General features: G+C 43.0%; 1 protein-coding gene across 4 annotated transcripts in view; it reads left to right on the top strand.

Moving 5' to 3' along the window:
- The window catches only part of st3gal5 (ST3 beta-galactoside alpha-2,3-sialyltransferase 5), a 113,224-nt gene that overhangs the window by 81,858 nt on the left and 5,489 nt on the right, over positions 1 to 25,877 (top strand). For 3 of the 4 annotated variants that reach the window (XM_078553791.1, XM_078553809.1, XM_078553818.1), the window contains 2 exons: positions 14,286 to 14,472; positions 19,573 to 19,731. In XM_078553791.1, coding sequence (XP_078409917.1) covers positions 14,286 to 14,472; positions 19,573 to 19,731 — 346 coding nt within the window. The remainder of the gene's footprint in view (positions 1 to 14,285; positions 14,473 to 19,572; positions 19,732 to 25,877) is intronic. The other variant, XM_078553801.1, reaches the window with a different exon arrangement.

Here is a 25,877-nt window from a genome sequence, read left to right as displayed (position 1 = left end):
TTCTTCTCAACTCTCGGGAATATTAGCATAGTCTACTCAATCTCTCCTCATAGGGCAATCCCCTCATCCCAGGAATCCATCTAGTGAACCACTGTTGCACTCCCTCTAAGACAAGTATATCCATCTTTTGGAAAGGAGACCAAAGCTATACACAGAGCTGCTGGTGTAGTTTAACCAAGGACATATAGAATTGCAGCAAGATTTCATACTTCAATCGCATTTTAATAAAGGCTACCAATACTATTCAATAACGTAGCAATTTCCTAACTATTTGCCATATCTGCATGTTAACTTTGTGATAGCTGAAGAGATAGTGGAGGCGTTAGTGGTGATCTTTCAGGAATCACTGGAGTCAGGGAGGGTCCCAGAGGACTGGAAAATCACTAATGTAACCCCCCTGTTTAAGAAGGGAGTGAGGCAAAAGACGGGAAATTACAGGCCGATTAGCCTGACCTTGGTCGTTGGTAAGATTTTAGAGTCCATTATTAAGGATGAGATTTCAGAATACTTGGAAGTGCATGGTAAAATCGGTCAAAGTCAGCATGGTTTCATCAAGGGGAGGTCATGCCTGACAAATCTGTTAGAATTCTTTGAGGAGGTAACGAGTAGGTTAGACAATAGAGAGCCAATGGATGTTATCCACTTAGACTTCCAGAAGGCCTTTGACAAGGTGCCGCACAGGAGGCTGCTCAGTAAGATAAGAGCCCATGGTGTTAGAGGCAAGGTACTAGCATGGATAGAAGATTGGCTGTCTGGCAGGAGGCAGAGACTGGGGTTAAGGGGGTCCTTCTCAGGATGGCGGCCGGTGACTAGTGGAGTTCCACAGGGGTCAGTGTTAGGACCACAACGTTTCACTTTATATATTAATGATCTAGATGAAGGAACTGAGGGCATCCTGGCTAAGTTTGCAGATGATACAAAGATAGGTGGAGGGACAGGTAGTATTGAGGAGGTGGGGAGGCTGCAGAAGGCTTTGGACAGGTTAGGAGAATGGGCAAATAAGTGGCAGATAGAATACAACGTGGGAAAGTGTGAGGTCATGCACTTTTGTAGGAAGAATAGAGGCATAGACTATTTTCTAAATGGGGAGAGAATTCAGAAATCTGGAGTGCAAAGGGACTTGAGAGTCCTAATCCAGGATTCTCTTAAGGTTAGCTTGCAGGTTGAGTCGGTAGTTAGGAAGGCAAATGCAATGTTGGCATTTATTTTGAGAGGACTAGAATATAAAAGCAGGGATGTGCTGCTGAGGCTTTATAAGGCTCTGGTCAGACCACATTTAGAATATTGTGAGCAATTTTGGGCCCCGTATCTCAGGAAGGATGTGCTGGCCCTGGAGAGGTTCCAGTGGAGGTTCACAAGAATGATCCCAGGAATGAAAGGCTTAACATATGAGGAACGTTTGAGGACTCTGGGTCTATACTCGATGGAGTTTAGAAGGATGAGGGAGGATCTGATTGAAACTTACAGAATACTGAAAGGCCTGGATAGAGTGGGCGTGGGGAAGATGTTTCCGTTAGTAGGAGAGACTAGGACCCGAGGGCACAGCCTCAGAGTAAAGGGAAGAGCTTTTAGAACAGAGATGAGGAGAAACTTCTTTAGCCAGAGAGTGGTGAATCTATGGAATTCATTGCCACAGAAGGCTGTGGAGGGCAGGTCATTGAGTGTATTTAAGACGGAGATAGATAGGTTCTTGATTGGAAGGGGATCAAAGGTTACAGGAAGAAGGCGGGAGAATGGGGTTGAGAAACTTATCAGCCATGATTGAATGGCGGAGCAGACTCGATGGGCTGAATGGCCTAATTTCTGCTCCTATGTCTTATGGTCTTATGGTCTTATTCATGTACAAGCACACCCAGATCCCTCTGAATATCAGCATTTCCCAGTCTCTCATCATTTTAAAAACGTGTGCTGCTTTTCTATTTTTCTTACTAAAGCCCTCACTTCTCTACACTGTATTCCATCTGCCATCTCCTTGATCATTTACTTAACCCCCATATATCATTTGGCAGCCTCTTTGCACCCTCTGCACGGCTTATTTTCCTATTGAACTTTGTTAGCAAACAATAATGCATTACACTCGGTCCCTCATCCAAGTCATTGATGACTATTGCAAATAGCTAAGACCCAAGTATTACTTGCATACCCCAACAGTTACTCCCTGCCAGCCTGAAAACAACCCATATGTTCCTAATTTGTTTACAGTCCATAATCAATCCTCAATCGAAGATTTATGCTCCAGAACTCGCTGCGCCCCTAGCCAAGCTGCTCCAGTATAACTACAACACTGGCATCTACCTGGCTATGTGGACAATTGCTCAGGTATATCCTGTACACAAAAAGCAGGACAAATCCAACCTGGCGAATTACTGCCCCATCAGCCCTCCATCATCAATAAAGTAATGGAAGAGGTCATCAACAGTGCTATCAAGCGGCACTTGCTTAGCAATAACCTGCTCACTGACGCCCAGCTTGAGTTCTGCCAGGACCACTCAGCTTCTGACCTCATTACAGCCTTGGTTCAAACATGGACAAAAGAGCTGAGCTGCCTAGGTGAGGTGAGTGTGACTGCCCTTGACGTCAAGGCTGCGTTTGGCCGAGTGTGGCATCAAGGAGCCCTAGCAAACCTGGAGTCAGTGGGAATCCGGGGGAAAACTCCCCACTGGTTAGAGTCATAGCTAGCACAAAAGAAGATGATTGTGGTTGTTGGAGGTCAGTCATCTCAGCTCCAGGACGTCACTGCAGGAGTTCCTCAGGGTAGCGTCCTTGGCCCGATTATCTTCAGCTGCTTCATCAATGACCTTCCTTCCATCATAAGGTCAGAAGTGGGGATGTTCGCTGATGATTGCGCAATGTTCAGCACCATTTGCAGCGACTCAGATACTGAAGCAGTCCATGTCCAAATGCAGCAAACCTTGGACAATATCGAGGCATAGGTTGACAAGTGGCAAGTAACATTTGGGCCGTGCAAGTGTCAGGCAATGACCATCTCCAACAAGAGAGAATCCAACCATCGCCCTTGATGTTAAGTGGCATTACCACCACCTGGAAGTTCCCCTTCAAGTCTCTCACCATCCCGACTTGGATATATTTATATTGCCGCTCCTTAACTGTCGCTGGGTCAAAATCCTGGAACTCCCTCCCTAACAGCACTGTAGGTGCACCTACAACACATGGATTGCAGCAGTTCAAGAAGGTAGCTCACCACCACCTTCTCAAGGGCAACTTGAGATGGGCAATAAATGGTGTCCCAACCAGCGAAGCCCACACGCCGTGAATGAATTAAAATAAATAAATTAAAAACTACATCATCCCCTCCCCATCATCTTACTAGTGCTCAATATGAGCCCAGCACAACCTCCTTGCTCTTGTACTCTTATAGTTGGACCCCTTATTTTATATTGTCTTTCCATGTCCTTCCTGCCAAAATGAATCACCTCATGCTTCTCTGCATTGAACTCCATCTGCCACCTACCTGCCAACTCCTCCAACTTGGCTATGTTCTTTTGAAGTTATACACTGTCCTCTGTACAATTTACAATTCTTCCAAGCCTTGTATCATCCGCAAACTTTGAAATTGCCCCCTGCACACCAAGATCTAGATCATTAACATATATCAGGAAAAGCAAGGGCCCCAATACTGACCCCCGGGGAAGTTCACTGCGAACCTTCCTCCAGCCTGAGAAATATTCATCAAATATCACTCATTGTTTCCAATTACTCATCCAATATTGTATCGACATTGCTACTGTCTCTTTTATTCCATGAGCCATAACTTTTCTCACAAGTCTGTTGTGCAGCCTTTTGGAAGCCCATGTACATCACGTAACAGCATCACCCTCATCAACCCTCTGTTACCTCTTTTTAAAAAAGCTCAAAGTTAGCTAAACAAAAAATTCCCTTAAGACATCCATGCTAGCTCTTCCTAATCAACCCACATTTTTCCATGTGGCTATTAATTTATCCTGAATAATTGCTTCTAGGTGCTTCCCCACCACTGAAGTTAAACTAACTGGTCTGTAATTGCTCGACTTATCCTTGCAACCTTTATTTGAACAAGGGCGTAACGTTTTCAATCCTCAGTCTTGGCAGCAGGACTGAGAGATATATATTCAAGGAGGTGGTCAATGAAGTTGGACCCTCTTCCATTAATGGGTGGGGTCCAGAGTTGGTAGAGTCGACTAGAGCACCTGTGGCTCAGTGCGACTGGCAGCCTCACCTGGGGAGGTGGGCACTGCTGATGTAGGTAGGAAAATGAGAAAGGACTCTCGAGATAGAGGTACACTCTGAAGAAAGTTTAAAAATAAAATGCGGCCTTGGTGCCAGGCCATCATTGAGGAGGGGTTACACCTGTGCAGGATGATCCTCTGGAACCCTGGGTGCTTGGGAGTTGGGAAGGGGATGAATTGAAGGAGGCATCGCAGCCTCCACCACCCCGGTCTGCCGCCGGAGGTCATCTCCATCCATCTGCCATTCTTCAGCCTCAGTGGGAGGGACTGTTTGCTATTTGGAAAATTCCGGATGGGATGTGATGATTGCCCTCAATAGGCATTTTAATTGGCTTTCATGGCTACTTATCACTGGCGGAATGGCAACAGTCACCCCCCCCCTAGAAGCAACCTCACAGAAAATAAAGCAGAGATGGGAACATTACGGCAAACCATACGCTGGCTGGCAGCATGAAATTGTGGTTATGCCAGCCTCTGGACGCTCTGTCTTTGCTGAGTGAGAATCCAGCCCAAGGTATTTGTTGTTTCCCCTTTCCTTTTTCCCTTTATAATATCTCTTCCCTTCCTGAGGATCTTTCACTAATCTCTTCCTTTTCACATTTCTATAGGAACTTTCAAAACCTGTTTTATGCCTCTTGCTAGTTTACACGGTTATTCTATTTTCTCATTCTTTATCAGTTTCTTGGACATCCTTTGGTAAATTCTAAAATCTTTCCAATCTTCAGGCTTCTTACTATTTTTGGCAAGATTATCAGCCTCTTCCTTTAGTTAATGCTACCTTTAATTTCTCTTATTAGCTACAGTGGATCACTTTTACTGTGGACTTTTTATTCCTTAAGGGAATGTATATATCTTGTGCATTGTGAGTTATTCTTTAAATGTTATTTCTTTAAATGCTTGCTATTGCTTATGTACAGTCATAACTTCTAATCAAAATACAATAACACTCAATTCGCAGAGGAGGATGGTTGTGGTTGTTGGAGATTGGTCATCTCAGTTCCAGGACTGCAGGGGCTGCTCGGGGCGGTGTCCTCGGCCTAACCACCTTCAGCTGCTTTATCAATGAACTTCCGTCACCATCACAAGGGCAATTAGGGAATGGGCAAGGGATGCTGGTATGGCCGGTGATGCTCACATCCAATAAATGAATTTGAAAAAAGTGATTTTTGGAAATACTTTCATGGGATGTGGGTGTTGCTGGCCAGGCCAGTGTTTGTTGCCCATCCCTAATTGCCCTTGAGAAGGCGGTGGTGAGCTGCCTTCTTGACCCGCTGCAGTCCATGTGGTGTAGGTGCACCCACAGTGCTGTTAGGGAGGGAGTTTCAAATTTTGACCAGCGACAGTGAAGGAATGGCGATATATTTCCAAGTCAGGATGACTGGCTTGGAGGAGAACTTCCAAGTGGTGGCGTTCCCATGTGTCTGCTGCCCTTGCCCTTCCAGATGGTAGCGATCGTTGATTTGGAAGGTGCTGCTTAGGGAGCCTTGGTGAGTTCCTGCAGTGCATCTTGTAGATGGTACACACTGCTGCCACTGTGCAACACTGGTGGAGGGAATGAATGTAGATGGGGTGCCAGTCAAGCTTCTTGAATGTTGTTGGAGGTGCACTCACCCAGGCAAGTGGAGAGTGTTCCATCACACTCCTGACTTGTGCCTTGTAGATGGTGGACAGGCTTTGGGGAGTCAGCTGGTTAGTTTCTCACTGCAGGATTCCCAGCCTCTGGCCTACTCTTGTAGCCACAGTTTTTTTATATGGCTAGTCCAGTTCAGTTTCTGGTCAATGGTAACCCCCAGGATGTTTATAGTGGGGCATTCAGCGATGGTAATGCCTTTGAATGTCAAGGGGCGATGGTTAGAATTTCTCTTGTTGGAGATGGTCAGAGCCTAGCCATTTGTGTGGTGCAAATGTTACTTGCCACTTGTCAGACCAAGCCTTGATATTGTCTAGGCCTTGCTGCATTTGGACATAGACTGCTTTAGTATCTGAGGGGTTGCGAATGGTGCTGAACATTGTGCAATCATCAGCGAACATTCCGACTTCTGACCTTATGATTGAAGGAAGGTCATTGATGAAGCAACTGAAGATGGTGGAGAAGAGGGATAGGGGTAGTGGTATTGTCGCTGGACTAGTAATCGAGAAACCCAGGGTAATGCTCTGGGGACCCGAGTTCGAATCCCACCCTGGCAGATTTTGAACTGAATTAAAATCTGGAATTAAAAGTCTAATGATGACCATGAACCCATTATTGATTGTTGTAAAAACCAATCTGGTTCACTAATGTCCTTTAGAGAAGGAAATCTGCCGTCCTTACCTGGTCTGGCCTACATGTGACTCCAGACTCACAGCAATGTGGTTGACTCTTAAATGCCCTCTGAACAAGGGCAATTAGGGATGGGCAATAAATGCTGGCCTGACCAGCGATGCCCACATCCCAAGAATGAGTAAAAAAAAATGATTGGGCCAAGGACACTACCCTGAGGAGCTCCTGCATTGATGTCCTGGGGCTGAGATGATTGGCCTCCGGCAATCACAACCATCTTCCTTTGTGCTAGGTATGACTCCAACCAGTGGAGCGTTTTCCCCTGATTCCCATTGACTCTAGTTTTGCTAGGGCTCCTTGATGCCACACTCCGTCAAATGCTGCCGTGATGCCAAGTGCAGTCACTCTCAACTCACCAATGGAGTTGTACTCTTTTGTCCATGTTTGAACCAAGGCTGTAATGAAGTCAGGAGCTGAGTGGCCCTGATGGAACCTAAACTAAGCATCAGTGAGCAGGTTATTGCTAAGCAAGTGCCGCTTCGTAGCACTGTTGCTGACCCCTTCCATCACTTTACTGATGATCAAGAGTAGACTGATGCAATGGTAATTGGCGGAGTTGCATTTGTCCTGCTTTTTGTGTACAGGACATAACTAGGCCAATTTCCACATTGCTAGGTAGACACCAGTGTTGTAGCTGTACTGGAGCAGCATGGTTAGGGACACAAGAAATTCTGGAGCACAAGTCTTTAGCGCTATTGCCAGACCCATAGCCTTTGCAGTATCTAGTGTGTTCAGCCTTTTCTTGATATCACGTGGAGTGAATTGAATTGGCTGAAGACTGGCATCTCATTTTGCAGGGGGTAACATATTGGCATGGATAGAAGATTGGCTAGCTGACAGGAAGCAGAGAGATTGCGTAAATGGGTCTTTTATTGGTTCGTAGGTTGTGACGAGCGGTGTGCCACAGGGATCAGTGCTGAGGCCTCAACTTTTTACAATTTATATAGATGATTTGAATGATGGGACTGAAGGGATGGTTGCTAAATTTGCTGACGACACAAAGATAAGTAGGGAAGTCAGTTGTGAAGAGGTCGTAAGGAGGCTACAAAGTGACATAGATAGGTTAAGTGAGTGGGAAAATATCTGGCAAATGGAGTATTATTTGGGCAAATGTGAAATCATTCATTTTGGCAGGAAGAATAAAAAAGTTTATTATCTAAATGGTGAGAGATTGTAGAGTTCTGAGATCCTGGTGCCCTAGTGCATGAATCACAAAAGATTAGTATGCAAGTACAGCAGGTAATTAGGAAAGCTAATAGAATGTTATCATTTATTGTGAGGGCAATTAATTACAAAAGTAGGGAGGTTATGCTTCAGTTGTACAGGGCATTGGTAAGACCACATCTGGCGTATTGTGTGCAGTACTGGTCTCCTTATTTAAAGAAAGATGTAAATGCATTAGAAGCAGTTCAGGGAAAGTTTACTAGATTAATACCAGGAATGAGCAGATTACCTTATGAGGAAAGTTTGGACAGGTTAGGCTTGTATCCACTGGAATTTAGAAGAGCAAGAGGCGACTTGATTGAAGAATATAAGTTCCTGAGGGGTCTTGACAGGGTGGATGTGGAGAGGATGTCTCCTGTTGTGGGAGAATCTAGAATTAGGGGTCACTGTTTGTAAATAAGGAGTCGCCCATTTAAGACCGAGATAAGGAAAAAATTTTTCCCTGAGGGTTGAGTGCCTTTGGAACTCTCCTCAAAAGGCAGTGGAAGCAAAGTCTTTGAATATTTTTAAGGCAGAGCTAGATAGATCCTTGATTAACAAGGGGGTGCAACATTGTCAGGGGTAGACAGGAATGTGGGTTTGAGGTAACCTTTAGATAAGCCGTGGTCTTGCTGAATGGCAGAGCGGGCTCGAGGGGCTGAATGGCCTACATCTCCTAATTTGTGTTCGTATGTTGTATCTGTGATGCTGGGGACCTCCGGATTCAGATTTGAACTTCGACAGTTCCTCAATTCTTAGCAGAACCCCATTTCTTGTTCTCTTTCTTTTGTTGGTTCCTACATGAACCATGATAACTCGATCTTCACCCTCCCGCTCCCAAGTTCTTCTTAAGGCACAAGGGAATGCCCTTAAGCTTGGCACCAGGCAGTCAACACCACATTTAAAACTGCCGATTGTCAACAGCTGAGAAGGTGTTTACATGTTTTTTGATTTGAATGTACGCAATTTGCCATTAGACCTTCTTATCGGGTGCTTTGACAAATGCGATTCAGCATACCTTGAGATCATGTGATATCACCAGAACAGATGGCCTCTCCTGACCTGTGCATGAGAGTTGCGCAAATATGTTATCGTTTTCATTTTGAAAAATCTTGTTCATCAAGTCAGTTGCTGATTGCAAAACAACAGTAGCAAGCCTGGGGATTAGTTTTGAGTCCGAGGTTTTAGAAACCAGCAGAAAGCCATCAAAAAGTTGATACTAAGTGAAAGAACAGAATGAGAGTAAACTAGCCAGAAACATAAAAAACAGATTCTAACAACTTTTATCAGTATATAAACAGCAAGAGAGTAACTAAAGTAAACATTGGCCCCTTAAAACCAGAGACAGGAGGGAATGAGGAAATGGTAGAGGCATTGAACCAATAGTTTCTGTCCCAGAAACTTTCACACTAGAAATTTCATACCAGAAATAGATGGTAACCTAGGAGCTAAAAAGATTGAGGAAATTAAGGACATTAATATTAGCAGAGAGCAAGAATTGGAAAAGCTTAAGAGACTAAAATCCAACAAATCCCCTGGACCTGATGGTCTACACCCTAGGTTTCTAAAAGAGATTAGCTGCAGAGATTGTGGATGTGCTGGCTGTGATTTTCCAAAATTCCTTAGATTTGACAACAGTCCCATTAGGTTGAAAGGTGGTACATGACATTCCACTTTTCAAGAAAAGAGGGAGAGAGTTAACAGTGAACTACAGGCCAGTTAACCTAACATTAATTGTTGGGACAACCTGGAATCTATTAAAGAATTCTTAATGCACCTAGATGTATGATTAGAACAAGTCAACATGGTTTTACTGAAGGGAAATCCTGTTTGATAAGTTTATTAGTGTTTTTTGAGCATGTAGCTGGTAGGGTAGATAAAAGGGAACTAGTAGATGTAGTATACCTGAATTTCCAAAAGGCATTTGATAAGGTGCCACACAAAAGGTTAATAATTAAGATAAGGGCTCATGGAGTTAGGGACAATATTTTAACATGGATGGATGATTGATTAATGGATAGAAAGCAGCGAGTGGGCATAAATGGGACTTTTTCAAGTTGGCAGGCAGTGAATAGTGGAAGGCTGCAAGGATCAGTGCTGTGGTCTCAGCTATTTACAATCTATATTAATAACTTAGATGAAAAGACAGGGAGTAACATATCTGCTGATGATGCCAGCTAGGTGGAAAGATAAGCTGTGGAGAGGACACAGAGAGGCTGCAAAGAGATCTAGACAGATTAAGTGAGTGGGCAACAAGATGGCAAATGAAGTATAATGTAGGGAAGTGTGAAGTTATTCACTTTGGTCAAAAGATTAGGAAAGCAGAATATTCTTTTTTAAAGGTGAGAAACTTGTAAGTGTTGAGATTCAAAGAGACTTGGGTGTGCCTGTACAAGGAATGCAGAAAGTTAGCATGCAAATGCAGCAAGCAATTAGGCCTTTATTGCAAGGGGATTGGAGTACAAGAATAACAAAGTCTTGCTACAATTGTACAGGATTTTGGTGAGACCACACCTGGAATACTGTGCAGTTCTGGTCTCCACACTTAAGAAAGGATATACTTGCATTGGAGGCGGTTCACTAAATTGGTCCCTGGGATGAGGTGGTTGTGCTATGATGAGAGGCTAAGTAAAATGGGTTTATATTCTCTGGAGTTTAGAAGAATGAGAGGCAATCTCACTGAAACCTACAAAATTCTGAAGGGGCTTGTTAGGGTGGACACTGAGAGATTGTATCTGCTGATGGGGGTTTCTAAAACATAGCACAATCTCAGGATAAGGGACCAGTCATTTAGGCATGAAATAAGGAGAAATTACTTCACTCAAAAGATTGCGAATCTTTGGAATTCTCTACCCCAGAGGGTTGTGGATGCTCCATCATTGAACACATTGAAGGCTCGACAGATCGACAGATTTTTAGGCGCTCAGGGAATTAAGGGACATGGAGAGCAGGCAGAAAATGGAATTGAAGCCCAAGATTAGCCAGGACCTTACTGAATGGCGGAACAGGCTCGACGGGCCACATAGTCTCTTCCTCCTATTTCTTGTGTTCACCATATATCTGACTGCGTGAAGTGCTAGTTCTGGCTTAAGAGTGCACCAACAAATCAGTCCAGAGATTGCAAAAATGGTAAAAGGACAGTTAAAAAGGCTCTGTACCTGAATGCACACAGCATTTGTAACAAAATTAATGAATTGTTAGCATAGAAATAAATATGTATGACCTGATAGCCACTACGGAGATATGGTTGCAAGGTGACCAAGGTTGGGACCTGAATATTGATGGGTATTTAACATTTCAGAAATACAGGAAGCTAGGAAAAGATAGCTCCTTTATTTAAGGATGATATATGTGTAGTAGTGAGAGATGACCTTAGCTCGAGAGAGCAAGATGTAGAATCAGTTTGGGTAGAGATAAGAAAAAGGAAAGCTAAGACTCCACTTGCGGGAGTACTATATAGGCTCCCTAGCAGTAGTTACATTGCAGGACAGAGTATACAGGAAGAAATAACTGGGACCTGTAAGAAAGGTACTACGATAATCATGGGTGACTTTTATCTATATGTCGAAGGGGCAAGTCAGATTGGCAAAGGTATCCTGGAAAATACTTGACAATTTTTTTTAGAGCAGTACCTTCTAATGCCAACTAGGGGGCAGGTTATCCTATACTTGGTAATGTGCAATGAGATCAGATTGGTCAATAACCTTGTTGTAAAGGAGTCTATAGTGACAATATTCATAACATGATAGAATTTCACATTCAGTTCGAAGGTGAGAAGTGTGGGTCTCAGACTAATGTTTTAAACCTAAGGGTATGAAGGCAGAGTTGGCTGAAGTGAGTTGGGAAAGTAGGTTAAAAGGTAAGACAGTAGAGATATAGTGACAGACCTTTAATTAAATAATTAAAAACTCTCAGCAAAGATTTTCCCCAGTGAGAAAGAAAGAGCCTTTGAGAAGGATGCATCATCTGTGGCTAAATAAGGGTGTTAAGAACAAAGAACAAAGAAAAGAACAGCACAGGAACAGGACCTTAGGTCCTCCAATCCTGCACCGATCATATTGCCCGTCAACTAAAACATTTTGCACTTCCAGGGTCCGTATCCCTCTATTCCCATCCTATTCATGTATTTGTCAAGCTGCCTCTTAAACACCACTATCATACCTGCTTCCACCACTTCCTCTGGCAGCGAATTCCAGACACTCACTACCCTCTGCATAAAAAACTTGCCCCGCACATCACCTTTATAGTTTTCTCCTCTCACCTTAAATCTATTTAAGGATAGTATCAAATTGAAAGAAACACTGTGCAATTCTGAAAAGTTTCGTGGCAGGTCAGAAGATTGGGCAGATTTTAAGAACCAGCAAAAAAATGAGTGAAAAAAAGAATTAAAGTATGAGAGAAATCCAGCTAGAAATATAAAAACAGCGTTTCTACAAACATTTTAAAAGGAAAAACTGAAGCGAGTGTTGGGCCTCTGGAGAGTGAGTCTGGGGAATTAACAATGGGAAACAAGGAAATGGCAGTCTTTTTTCACTGAAGACGACTTAGAAAACTTCCCAAAGACATTTGAAAATCCAAGAGGTGAATGGGAGGGAGGAACTTAAAACAATCACCACCACCAGGGAAAAAGTACTGTGAAAACTATTAGACTTAACAGCTGATAAGTCCCCAGCATCTTATGGCCTGCAACTTAGGGTCTTAAAAGAAGTGGCTGCAGAGATAGTAGAGGCATTGGTTAAAATCTTTCAAATTTTCTTAGATACTGGAAGGGTCCCAGCAGATTATAAAATAACAAATATAACACCTTTATTCAAGAAAGGATGTTGACAGAAAGCAGGAAACTATAGACTAGTTAGCCTAACATGTGTCTGGAATCCATTATCGAGGTTTTAGCAGGATAATTAGAAAATCATAATGGGAGTGGGCAGAGTCAACATGGTTTTGTGAAAAGAAAATTGTGCTTAATTAATTTTAGAGTTCTTCGGGGAGGTAACAAGCAAGGTGGACAAAGAGGAATATGTAGGTGAGGTGTACTGGGATTTCCAAAATGTTTTTGATATGGTGCCACATCAAAGGTAACTACACAAAATAAGAGCTCATGATGTAAGGCGTAACATATTAGCATGGAAAAAGGATTTGTTAGCTAATAGGAAGCAGAGAAGGGATAAATGGTTCTATTTTGGGTTGGCAAGCTGTAGCTAGTGGAGTGCCACAAGGATCAGTACTGGGGCATCAACTATTTACAATCTATACCAATGACTTGGCTGAAGGGACTGAATGTATGGTAGCTGGCTATGTCAATGACACAAAGGTAGGTAAGAAAGTAAGTTGTCAAGTGGAGATAGCGTCTACCAAGAAATACAGATAGGTTAAGTGAGTGGGCAAATATATGGCAGATGGAGTATAATGTGGGAAAATGTGGACTTGTCCACTTTGGCAGGAAGATTAGGAAAGCAGTATACTAATTAAATGAGAGGTTACAGAGCTCGGTGGTACTGAGAGACCTGGGAGCCCTGGCACATGAATCACAAAAAGTTAAGATGCAGGTATAACAAGCGATTAAGAAGTCAAATGGAATGTTGGCATTTACTGCAAGGGGAAAGGAATATAAAAGTAGGGAAGTTTTACTGCAGCTGTACAGGGCCTTGGTAAGACCACATCTGAGGTACTGTATATAGCTTTGGTTTCCTTATTTGAAAATGGGTGTAATTGCATTAGAAGCAGTTCAGAGAAGGTTCACTCTATTCATTCCTGGGATGAAGGACTTAGGAAGAAAGGTTGAACAGATTGGGCCTTTACCCCTTGGAGTTTAACTCTTCTGAGTCAAACCAAATAAAACTAAATTAACAAAATCAGGGACAAAGTAAAAGCAGCCCCATAAAAGGAAACTGCAAAAACAAAAGACAAAAATTTAAAGGAAACTTACCAACATTAAATCAAAAAGAAGTCGATAAAACACCCCAGTCCCCGCAGTGCCCACCAAGCAATACCCCTTGGAGTTTAGAAGAATAAGGAGTGATCTTATTGAAACATGCAAGATCCTGAGAGACTTGATAGGGTGGGATACCGGGAAGATGTTTCCTCTTGTAGGGAAGACTAGAACTAGGGGACACAGTTTAAAAATAAGAGGTCTCCCTTTTAACACCGAGATCAGGAGAAATTTTTTGGGGTTGTTAGTCTGTGGAATTCTCTTCCCCAGAAAGCAGTGGAAGCGGGGTCATTGAATGTGTTCAAGGCTTAGTTAGATAGATTTTTGATAGACAAGGGAGTCGAGGGTTATGGGGGAGGTGGGGGAGGATGGGCAGACAGGAAAGCGGAGTTGAGACCACAAGCAGATCAATCATGACCTTATTGAATGGCAGAGCAGACTCAAAGGGCCAAATGGCCTGCTCCTATGTTTCTTATGGCACACCAACCCAATTCTGATATTCAGTGTTAGAAACTCACTATACATGTAACCCAAAACAAAATAGTATTGTTTAAATTATTCTTGTAGTTTTTAAACATATCAAGAAATTTATATTCTTCCCACTTAGGCTGAACAATGCACCAGTCCAAGGATTCACTCAAGATGTTGGTAACAAAACCACTATAAGAATGAGCTATCCAGAGGGAGCACCAAAATCTGAGCTTGACTATGATCCTTATATGCTGTTTGTTGCTGTAATGTATAAGGGAGTAGATTTCAGCTGGCTGAAGGCCATGATTAAAAAAGAAAGAGTGGTGAGTAGATTCACTAAAATTTCAGCACTTCTTATTGATGCATGATATTTGCAATAGCACTACAGCTGATTTCTGTAATGACCTCTACAGATGGTGAGCGGCCCCTGTGGCAATACAGTTGGGTCACAGTTGTGAACTTTGTTGCCACTGTAAATAACTGTCCATGCAGATCTTCAAGGGCCATTGGCAAACCTCAATCGCTAGCCTGATTAGATTATCTAGATTACTAGTCCAGTGACAATACCACTACACCATCGCTTCCTCTGGTGTCAAGTTTCTTGAGAGTTAGAGCTGCACTCCAACCAAGTAGTGTGTATTCCATTACACTCCTGACTTGTGCCTTTGTAGATGGTGGACAGGTTTTGGGCAGTCATGAGGTGAGTTACTCACTGCAGAATTTCCAGTCTCTGACCTGTTCTTGTAGCCACAGTATCTACATGGCTGGTCCAGTTCAATTTCTGGTCAATGGTAACCTCTAGGATGTTGATTCGGCAATAGTAAAGCTATTGAATATCAGGGGCAAATGGTTAGATTCTCTCTAGGAAAGCAAGCTGTGAGGAGGATACAAAGGGTATCCAAAGATAGGTTAATTGAATGGGCAGAAATTTGGCAGATGGACTATAATGTGGGAGAATGTGAGATTGTCCACATTGGCAGGAAGAATAGAAAAGGGGAATAATATTTAATTGGAGAGAGACTGCAGAATGCTGCAGTTCGGAGGGATCTAGGTGTCCTTGTAGATGAATTACAAAAAGTTAGCATGCAGGTGGAGTAAGTAATTAGGAAGGCAAATTGAATGTTGCTTTTTATTGAAAAGTGGATGGAATATAAAAGGGCATTAGTCAGACCGCATTCAGAGTACTGTGTACAGCTCTGACCTGTGTAAGGAGGGATATACTTGCATTGGAAGCAGCTCAGAGAAGGTTCACTAGGCAGATTCCTGGGATGAAGGAGTTGCCTTGTGAAGAAAGGTTGGGCTTATACTCATTGGAGTTTAGAAGAATGAGAAGTGATTTTATTGAAACATAAGATTCTGAGGGGCTTGTCAGGGTAGATGCTGACAGGATGTTTCCTCTCCTGCGGGTATCTAGAACTAGGGGCCACAATTTAAATATAAGGAATCGCCCATTTAAGATGGAAATGAAGAGGAACTTCTTCTCTCAAAGGGTCATTAGTCTTGGGATTCAGCGAGCAGTGAATTTTTCAAACGCTGAGTTAGACAAATGTTTTGATTGACAAGGGAGTCGAGGATTATGGAGGACGGGCAAGGAGGTGGAGATAAGGCCAACCATGATCTAATTGAATGGCGGAGCTGGCTTGATGGGCCGAATGGCGTACTCCTGATCCTTTTTCTTATGATTATGTTCTTGTGATTATATGCTAAGTTTTTAAGGAACTCTCCCTAATCCTCCACACAGTATTGGGAGAAGATAATATAACTCCACACCTACTTTAGTTGGAAGCTGATATTGCCAATCTGCCACCTCTACCACCTTGAAGGGCAAGGACAGCAGAAACATGGGAACATGACCACCTGCAACTTCCCCTCCAAGCCACATACCATCCTGACTTCAAATACTGGGAGAGACAGATAAGACAAGAATAGAGAATAGTAAGTTAATAGGTGGAGCCGGGGTGAGGGAAAAAGTAACAAGATCTAAATCGAGTTCTATGCATGTATGTGAATGCATGGAGTATAGTAAATAAGATTGGGGAGTTGCAGGCACAGATTGCAAAGTTGGAAATATGATGATGTGGCGATGACAGAAACCTGACTCAAAGAAGGACAGAACTGAATGTTAAATATTCCTGTGTACAAGGTGTTCAGAAAAGATAGGAAAGGAGGTGGGGTGGCGGTATTGGTTAAGGAGAGCATTGCAGTGCTGGAGAAAGAGGGCGTCCCAGAGGGTTCAAGGACAGAATCAATTTGTCTAGAGCTAAAGAACAAAAAGGGTGCAATTACATTGCTCAGTGTAGTCTATAGACCACCAAATAGTGAGAAGAACATAGAAGAACAAATCTGCAGGGAAATTGCAGAGACGCAAGCATTATAAAGTAGTTATAATGGGTGAATATAAACTGGGACAGTGGTAGTGGAAAGGGTGGAGGGAGCAAAGGTTCCTGGATTGTTTGCAGGAGAATTTTCTACAATAGTATGTGTCCAATCCAACAAGAAAAGACACACTGTTGGACCTGGTTCTTGGAAATGAGGTGGGCCAAGAGATCAGGTGTCAGTGGGGTAACATTTACAAAACAGTGATCATTGTATTGTACATTTTAGGATGATGATAGAAAAGGACGATAGACAATCCAGAGTAAGAATAATTATCTGGACGAGAGCTGACTTTGATGGGGCAAGAACGGAGGTGGGCCAGATACACTTGAACAAAAGAAAACTGTAGTTGAACAATGGGCTACCTTCAAAAAATAATTGGTTCGGGTACAATCAAGATAACTTCCATCGAAATGGAAAGGTTGAGCAAACAAATCCAGAGCTCCCTGGATGAAAAAGGAGATTGAAATTAAGATAAAGAAGAAAAAGTGTGCACATGACAGGTGGCAGGGAGAAAATACAATTGAGAACCAAGAGGAATACAGAAGGTTCAGAGGGGAGATGAAAAAGCATATCAGAGAAGCGAAGAGGGATTATGAAAAAAGATTGGCATCCCAAAGTCTTCTGTAGGCATATAAATAATAAGAGTGGTAAAAGGAGGAGTAGGGCCGATTAGGGAATTTACACATAGTCGAAGGGGCCATGGCTGAGGTATTAAATGAATACTTTGCAACCATCTCTACCCAGGCCATGGTGACAGACGAGGAAACTCTGCCACTAGAAGGGTTCAAATTGATAAGTGGAAAGCGTTGAATAGACTGTCAGTACTTAAAGTTGACAAGGCATCGGGACCGGACGAGATGCATCCAAGGATATTGAAGGAAGTGAGAGTAGAAATTGCAGGGGCACTGGCCATAATTTTTCAGTTTTCCCTAGACTTGGGGAGGTGCTAAAGAAGAATTGCAAACATTTCACCCTTGTTAAAAATAAAGGTTGTAAGGATAAACCCAGCAATTACAGACCAGTCAGTTTAACTTCAGTGGTGGGTAGGATTCCAGAAACAATTATTTGGGATAGAATTAGTAGTCGCATGGAAAAATATGGGTTGATAAGGAAGAGCCAGCATGGATTTCTAAAGGAGAAATAGTGCTTAACTAACTTGCTGGAGTATTTTGAAGAGGTAACAGAAAAGGTCAATAAGGGTAATGCTGTTGATGTGGTGTACATAGACTTTCAAAAGGCCCTCGATAAAGTGCCACACAACAGACTTGTGAGAAAAGTTATTGCCCATGGAATAAAAGGGACGGTAGCAACGTGGATACAAAATTGGCTGAAAAATAGGAACCAGAGGGTAATGGTCAACGGATATTTTTCAGGCTGGAGGAAAGTTTGTAGTGGAGTTCCCCAGGGGTCGATATTGGGACCCTTGCTTTTCCTGATATATATAAATGATCTAGACCTTGGTGTGCAGGGGACAGTTTCAAAGTTTGCGGATGATATGAAGCTTGGGAGTGTTGTAAACTGCGAGGAGGACAGTGTAGAACTTCAAAAGGACATAGACAAGTTGGTGGAGTGGGCAGATAGCTGGCAGATGAAGTTCAATGCGGAGAAATGAGAGGTGATGCATTTTGGTAGGAAGAACATGGACAGACAATATAAAATAAGGGGTGAAATTTTGAAGGGGATTCAGGAGCAGAAAGACCTGGGTGTATATGTGCATAGATCATTTAAGGTGGCAGGACAGGTGGAGGGAGCAGTGAATAAAGCATATCGTATCCTGGGCTTTATTAATAGGGGCATAGAGTACGAGATCAAGGAGGCGATGCTGAATTTATATAAGACGCTCGTTAGACCTCAGCTGGAGTATTGTGTACAGTTCTGGGCGCCACATTATGGGAAGAATGTGAACACATTGGAGAGAGTGCAGAAGAGGTTTACAAGAATAGTTCAAGGGATGAGAAACTTCAGTTACGAAGATAGATTGGAGAGGTTTGTGCTGTTGTTCTTGGAGAGAAGAAGGCCAAGAGGAGATTTGATAGAGATGCTCAAAATCATGAAGGGGCTTGACAGAGTAGATAGGGAGAAGCTGTTCCTGCTTGTGAAAGGATCAAGAACGAGACAGCACAGGTTTAAAGTGATTTGCAGAAGAAGCCATTATGACGTGAGAAAAACTTTTTCACACAACGAGTGGTTCAGGTCTGGAATGCACTGCCTGGAAGTGTGGTGGAGGCAGGTTCAATCGAGGCATTCAAGAGGGCATTCGATGATTATATGAATAGAAACAATGTGCGGGGTGAAATGTAGGGAAATGGCACTAGGTCATAATGCTCATTTGGAGAGTCGGTGCAGACACGATGGGCCAAATGGCTTCCTTCTGTGCTGTTAAAATTCTGTGACTCTGTGAAACTATGTCGTTCCATCATGTTGCTGGATCAAAATCCTGGAACTCCCTCCGTAATAGCACTTTGGGTTACATACACCACATAGTCTGCAGTGGTTCAAGAAGGTGGCTCACCAACACAAAGGGCAATTAGAGTTGGACAAAAAATGCTGGTCTAGCCAGTGACGCCCACACCCTGTGAAAGAATAAGTAAAAAAAGCTCAATCTGATGAACGTAATTGTGGAAGAAAGCATTGTGGTGAATATTCTAATGAAGGGTTCACATTGGAAAACAGCTGTTTCAGTTGCCAGAGTATGGTATGTCTAGGTTTGATATATCTTTGCCTAAAAGTGGTCACAACATTACAAACAGCACTGTGAAATACAAGTGTAAATTTTCTTGATTGAAGTATTTGTTAAACATTCAATGAGAATTCATTATTTATTTATTAATTAATTACTAATTAATTTGTACAAAATAAACGTAAATGTTGGCACCTTGAATTCAAATGGAAAGTTGTAACCCAGTATTACTTTTAATGAAGTTAGGCCTAAGCAATATGTAGCGATTGGTGAATTAATTTTATTGGCATAAAATCATTCTGTAACAATTACATAGCTGTACATAAGACATTTGTTAATTTCCAGTATTTTCTTTACCGTTTAGTCATTTTGGGAAAATATTTGGTTCTGGCAGAAAGTTGCAGAGGAAGTACCAATTGAGCCATCACAGTTTCGAATTCTGAACCCTGAGATTATAAGAGAAACGGCTGTCGATCTGCTGCATTTACCTGAACCTCGATCAAAACTCTGGGGCTGGGACCAGGTATGGGTCGAATTTCCGCTTTCCTGCTCACTGATTGTTATGAGAAAATTTCAGTTTGGAGAAACATGATTTTAAGGCCCTGTGACATGATTATGGATGTTTGATAAAGGGTTGCCCTAGTCTGTGATTGTGTAATCTATATCCTTTCGTTGTTTTTGGGAAGTAAAAATGCAGTTCTCTGTAGAATATTATAGTGATATTTTTGAAAACATTTTTTTGCATCCAATATGGACTGAGAAGCACAGTACCTTTGAAGCCATATCTTTGAAGTATAGTCAGTTATATTGTGGGAATGGGTAATATTGAATATTGACTAAAAACCTACGTTTTTGTGCTCTGTTTGTTCCTTGTTCTCACTGCATTATTTCCAAGGCCACTTTTACATCCCTTTCCAATGTTAGACCTTTCCATGTATCATTACTGTACCCTTAAGGATCCTGAATTACCAGAAGAGAACCGTTATCCCAATCTTCTCTTTCCTAGTGTAATCATTCTGTGCTTCTGCAGCTTCTCATAAATTAATTAATTCTGCCTATCAACCCAAAAGCTGCCCTTTACTGTATCCTTTCCAATGCTAGTTTGCCAGATTCTCTTTCTTGTTATGTGACCAGGTTGTGCTTAGGGTAGGTTCAGATCTGTACTCTGTACAAATTCAGCCACTTCCTGTGATTTGTGCTGTTTTCCTGTGGCTGAAGATCCTGTTTGACTTTTATACTGCTGTCATACACACCGGCATTAGTGCCTCTTTAAAGATAACGAAGCCCCTGCTGGCCCCTCCCTGCTGAAGGTTAGGAATTCCTCTGGTATGAGTTATGGCTAATCAGGGAAAAGCCTTAGTCCATTTAAAAAATAATAATTTTATAGAGCAGCCAGGTTGACAAGGGGAGGCGATGGTGTAGTAGTATTGTCGCTGGACTAGTAATCCAGAGAGTCAGGGTAATGCTCTGAGGACCTGGGTTCGAATCCTACCACGGCAGAAGGTGGAATTTGAATTCTATAAAAATCTAGAATTAAAAAAAGTTGAATGATTACCATGAAACCATTGTCAATTGTTGTAAAAACACATCTGGTTCACTAATATCTTTTAGGGAAGGAAATCTGTTGTCCTTATCTGGTCTGGCCTACATGTGACTCCAGACCCACAGCAATGCGCTTGACTCTTAAATGTCCTCTGAAATAGCCTAGCAAGCCACTTGGTTGTAACAAGCTGCTACAAAGTCACAAAAAAGGAATAAAACCGGACGGGCCACCCGTCATCGACCTAGGCACCGGAAACGACAACGGCAATCTCAGCCCTGTCGATCCTGCAAAGTCCTCCTTACTAACAACTGGCGGCTAGTGCCAAAATTGGGAGAGCTGTCTCTCAGACTAGCCAAGCAACAGCCTGACCTAGTCATCTTCATGGAATCATACCTTACAGATAATGCCCCAGACTCCATCGTCGCCATCCCTGGGTATGTCCTGTCCCACCGGCAGGACAGATCCAGCAGAGGTGGCGGCACAGTGGTATACAGTCGGGAGGGAGTTGCCCTGGGAGTTCTCAACATCGACTTCGGACTCCATGAGGTCTCATGGCATCAGGTCAAATATAGGCAAGGAAACCTGCTGCTAATTACCACGAACGGCCCTCCCTCAGCTGATGAATCAGTGCTGCTCCATGTTGAACATCACCTGGAGGAAGCACTGAGGGTGGCAAGGGTGCACAATGTAATCTGGGTGGGGGACTTCAATGCCCATCACCAAGAGTGGCTCGGTAGCACCACTACTGACCGAGCTGGCCGAGTCCAAAAGGACATAGCTGCTAGACTGGGTCTGCGGCAGGTATGAGGGAACCAACAAGAGGCAAAAACATACTTGACCTCTCAACAACCTGCCTGCCACAGATGCAGCTGTCCATGACAATAACGGTAGGAGTGACCACTGCACAGGCATTGTGGAGATGAAGTCCCAGCTTCACATTGAGGATACCCTCCATCATGTTGTGTGGCACTAACACTAAATGGGATAGATTTTGAACAGATCTAGCAACTCAAGACTGGGCATCCATGAGGTGCTGTGGGCCAACAGCAGCAGCAGAATTGTACTCGAACACAATCTGTAACCTCATGGCCCGGCATATCCCCACTCTACCATTATCATCAAGCCAGGGGATCTACCCTGGTTTAATGGAGAGTGCAGGGGAGCATGCCAGGACCGGCACCAGGCATACCTAAACATGATGTGTCAACCTGGTGAAGCTATAACACAGGACTACTTAGGTGCTAAACAGCATAAGCAGCAAGTGATAGACAGAGCTAAGCGATCCCACAACCAAGGGATCAGATCTAGGCTCTGCAGTCCTGCCACATCCAGTCATGAATGGTGGTGGACAATTAAACAACTCACTGGAGGAGGAGGCTCCACAAATACCCCCATCCTCAATTATGGAGGAACCCAGCACATCAATGCAAAAGATAAGGCTGAAGCATTTGCAACAATCTTCAGCCAGAAGGGCCAATTGGATGATCCATCTCGGCTTCCTCCGGAGGTCCCCAGCATCACAGATGCCAGCCTTCGGCCAATTTGATTCACTCCCACGTGATATCAAGAAATAGCTGAAAACACTGGGTACTGCAAAGGCTGTGGGTCCTGACAGTATTCCAACAATAGTACTGAAGAATTGTGCTCCAGAACTTGCTGTGACCCTAGCCAAGCTATTCCAGTACAGCTACAACAGTGGCATCTACCTGGCTATGTAGAAAATTGCCCAGGTATGTCCTGTACACAAAAAGCAGGACAAATCCAGTCCGGCCAATTACCGCCCCATCAGCCTACACTCGATCATCAGTAAAGTAATGGAATGGATCAACAACAGTGCTATCAAGCGGCACTTGCTTAGCAATAACCTGCTCACTGGCACCCAGTTTGGGTTCCACCAGGACCACTCAGTTCCTGACCTCATTACAGCCTTGGTTGAAACATTGGCAAAAGAGCTGAATTCCTGAGGTGAGAGAGTGATTGCCCTTGACACCAAGGCAGTACTTGACTGAGTGTGGCACCAAGGAGCCCCAGCAAAACTGGGGTCAGTGGGAATCAGGGAAAACTCTCCACTGGTTGAAGTCATACCTAGTACAAAGGAAGATGGTTGTGGTTATTGGAGGTCTGTCATCTCAGATCCAGGACATCACTGCGGGAGTTCCTCAGGGTAGTGCCCTAACCCTAACCATCTTCAGCTGCTTCATCAATGACCTTCCTTCCATCATAAGGTTAGAAGTGGGGATGTTCACTGCTAATTACACAATGTTCAGCGGGCCCCTCAGATACTGAAGCAGTCCATGTCCAAATGCAGCAAGACCTGGACAATATCCAGGCTTGGGCTGACAAGTGGCAAGCAACATTTGCACCTCACAAGTGTCAGGCAATGACCATGTCCAATAAGAGGGAATCGAACCAGCGCCCTACGATGCTCAATGGCAGTACCATCACTGAATCCCCCACTTTCAACATCCTAGGGGTTACCATTGACCAGAAACTGAACTGGACTTGCCATATAAATACTGTGGCTACAGGAGCAGGTCAGAGGCTAGGAACACACCTTCTGACTCCCCAAAGCCTGTCCACCATCTACAAGGCACAAGTCAGGAGTGTGATGGAATACTCCCCACTTGCCTGGATGAGTGCAGCTCCCACAACACTCAAGAAGCTTAACACCATCCAGGACAAAGCAGCCTGCTTGATTGATACCACATCCACAAACATTCACTCCCTCCACCAACAAAGCACAGTAGCAGCAGTGTGTACCATCTACAAGGTGCAGTGCAGGAATTTACCAAGGCTCCTTAGACAGCACCTTCCAAACCCACGACTACTATCATCTTGAAGAACAAGGGCAGCAGATAGATGGGAACACCATTGCCTGCAAGTTCCCCTCCAAGTCACTCATTATCCTGACTTGGAAATATATCGCTGTTCCTTCATTGTTGCTGGATCAAAATCCTGGAACTCCCTTCCTAACAGCACTGTGGGTGCACCTACACCACATGGACTGCAGTGGTTCAAGAAGGCAGCTCATCACCACCTTCTCAAGGGCAACTAGGGATGGGCAATAAATGCTGGCCTAGCCAGCAAATCCCACATCTCATGAATGAGTAATTTTAAAAAAAACAATTCCTTCCTGTCTTCTGGCCGGGGCACACATTTATTTGTTTTTGGTTTGCCTTTGCTGTATTGTAAATTGGCTCCATATTAGCCTAAATAACAATAGCGATCACATTTCAAAAGTGCTGCATTTGCTGCAAAATGGTTTGGTGCACAAAGAAGAGTTATATGAATCCAAGTTTTTTTATTTCCCTTGTCTAACTTGTATGGCTTCTTCAGAGAATTCTGCAGAGATTGTAGAATAATCTCTCTTCTGTAATTCTGTATTTCTTCAGGTTATTCATTATTTGTTTCTTTAAGATGTTCTCCAATACCTTTCCTCAAATTTATGTTTCTTCACCAGCCCTCAGATGTAGTCGTCATCCAATTTCATTGGTATTTGCATTCCGCGTTGCGCAGGCTAGATAAATAAAGCTTGCTCTGCTCGGTTCCATTAATGTGTTATAATTCTCAGAAGTGCATTTCTCTCTTTCCAGCAGACCAGTGTAAGTTTCCATTTCCCACATCAGTCAACTTTACAGTCTCTGAGGTCATAAATGCTTGCACACAAACAATATTCTTCCAATAGCAAGGCTACAGGAGTATTTTGTTAAAGCAGTTGTAACTCATTTCCATTTTGTAGTGTAATTATGTAGTGTTTCCAAATCACATTAATAAGCCTGTTATCCCATCTTGTTTTGCCTTAATTATTGACCTTTCAAAAATAAATTTAGCAACTTCTACCTTTGTAAAATATAACTTGCATTGTGTGCACATAAAAACGTTAATTGGATGTCTGCTGCCACTTAGTGGTCATTTATTGAATTGCAGTTTTATTTTAGAGTCATCATAATGGTCTGAAATTTGTGTGTACATTAGGCTAGTGCAGAAGTTCCAGGAAATTGAATGAGCTATATTAGTTTTTAGACCACATCAGAATTTCCTTTGTCATTTGCATATGACAAGCTATTCTGAAACAGGTAGAAGCTAATTATAATAGCTCTGCCCCATCCAAAACCATGTCATTGACAAATTTTTCGTGCTGGTTTTCTGGTCACTTGACTGCATGCTGCTAAAGAAAGGCAAGCATACACCTCTGTCATTGAAACTGAAACTGACCAATCTAATTGAGAAATCGAAGAGCATCCTGCAGCTGATTTTTTTTAAATGGAAGCTTACGTAAAAAATTCAACTCCCTTTGGGTCAGAGAATTCTGCAGGGTTTTCTGTGGAATATTCTTCTGCGTCAAGTAGAACAGTGCAAGATCTTCAGAAATAAGAGCAGGAGCAGGCCATTCGGACCACTAAAGTTGCTCCACCGTTCGATAAAATCATGGCTGATCTGATTGTGGCTTCAACTCTTCTTGCCTGCCTGTCCCCCATTATCCTTAATTCCCTTGTTGATCAAAAATCCTTCTATCTCAGCCTTCAATATACTTAATAACCCAGCCTCCACTGCTCTTTGAGGAAGGGAATACCAAAGATTAGTGACCACCTGAAAGAAGAAATTCCTCCTCACCTCTGTCTTAAATGGGAGACCCCTAAGTTTTAAATGGTGCCTCCTAGTTCTAGATACCCCCATGAAAGGAAGCACCCTCTTAGCATCTACCTTGTTGAGTCTCCTCAGAATCTTAAATGTTTCAATAAGCTCACTTCTCATTCTTATAAACTCAAATGAATATAGATTGAACATGCTCAACTTTTCCTCAAATAACAACCCCTCCATCTCAGGAATGTGCCTAGTGAACCTTCTCTGAACTGCCTCCAATGCAAGCATCTCCCTCCTTGAGTAAGGAGACCAAAACGGCATACGTTACTCCAGGTCCAGTCTCTCCAATTCCCTGTACAGCTAAGCTCTTCATTGCCTTGGCTAAAGGGAGTTATTTTATATACAAATCAGTGCTTGACGTTAACTATGATGAAGGGGTTGCAAAGTTGATCCTGCAAACAGTTGTGAAACAAAATGCAAAGCTATGAAAAAGCATGTTACTTTTCCTTCCTTAATTCTCCAACCTCAATCTTTTTGAACAT

Source organism: Cetorhinus maximus, chromosome 1 (genome assembly GCF_964194155.1).
Source record: "Cetorhinus maximus chromosome 1, sCetMax3.hap1.1, whole genome shotgun sequence".
Lineage (NCBI taxonomy): Eukaryota > Metazoa > Chordata > Chondrichthyes > Lamniformes > Cetorhinidae > Cetorhinus > Cetorhinus maximus.
Note: the sequence above shows the minus strand (reverse complement) of the source record. Positions and strands in the feature narration are given on the sequence as shown.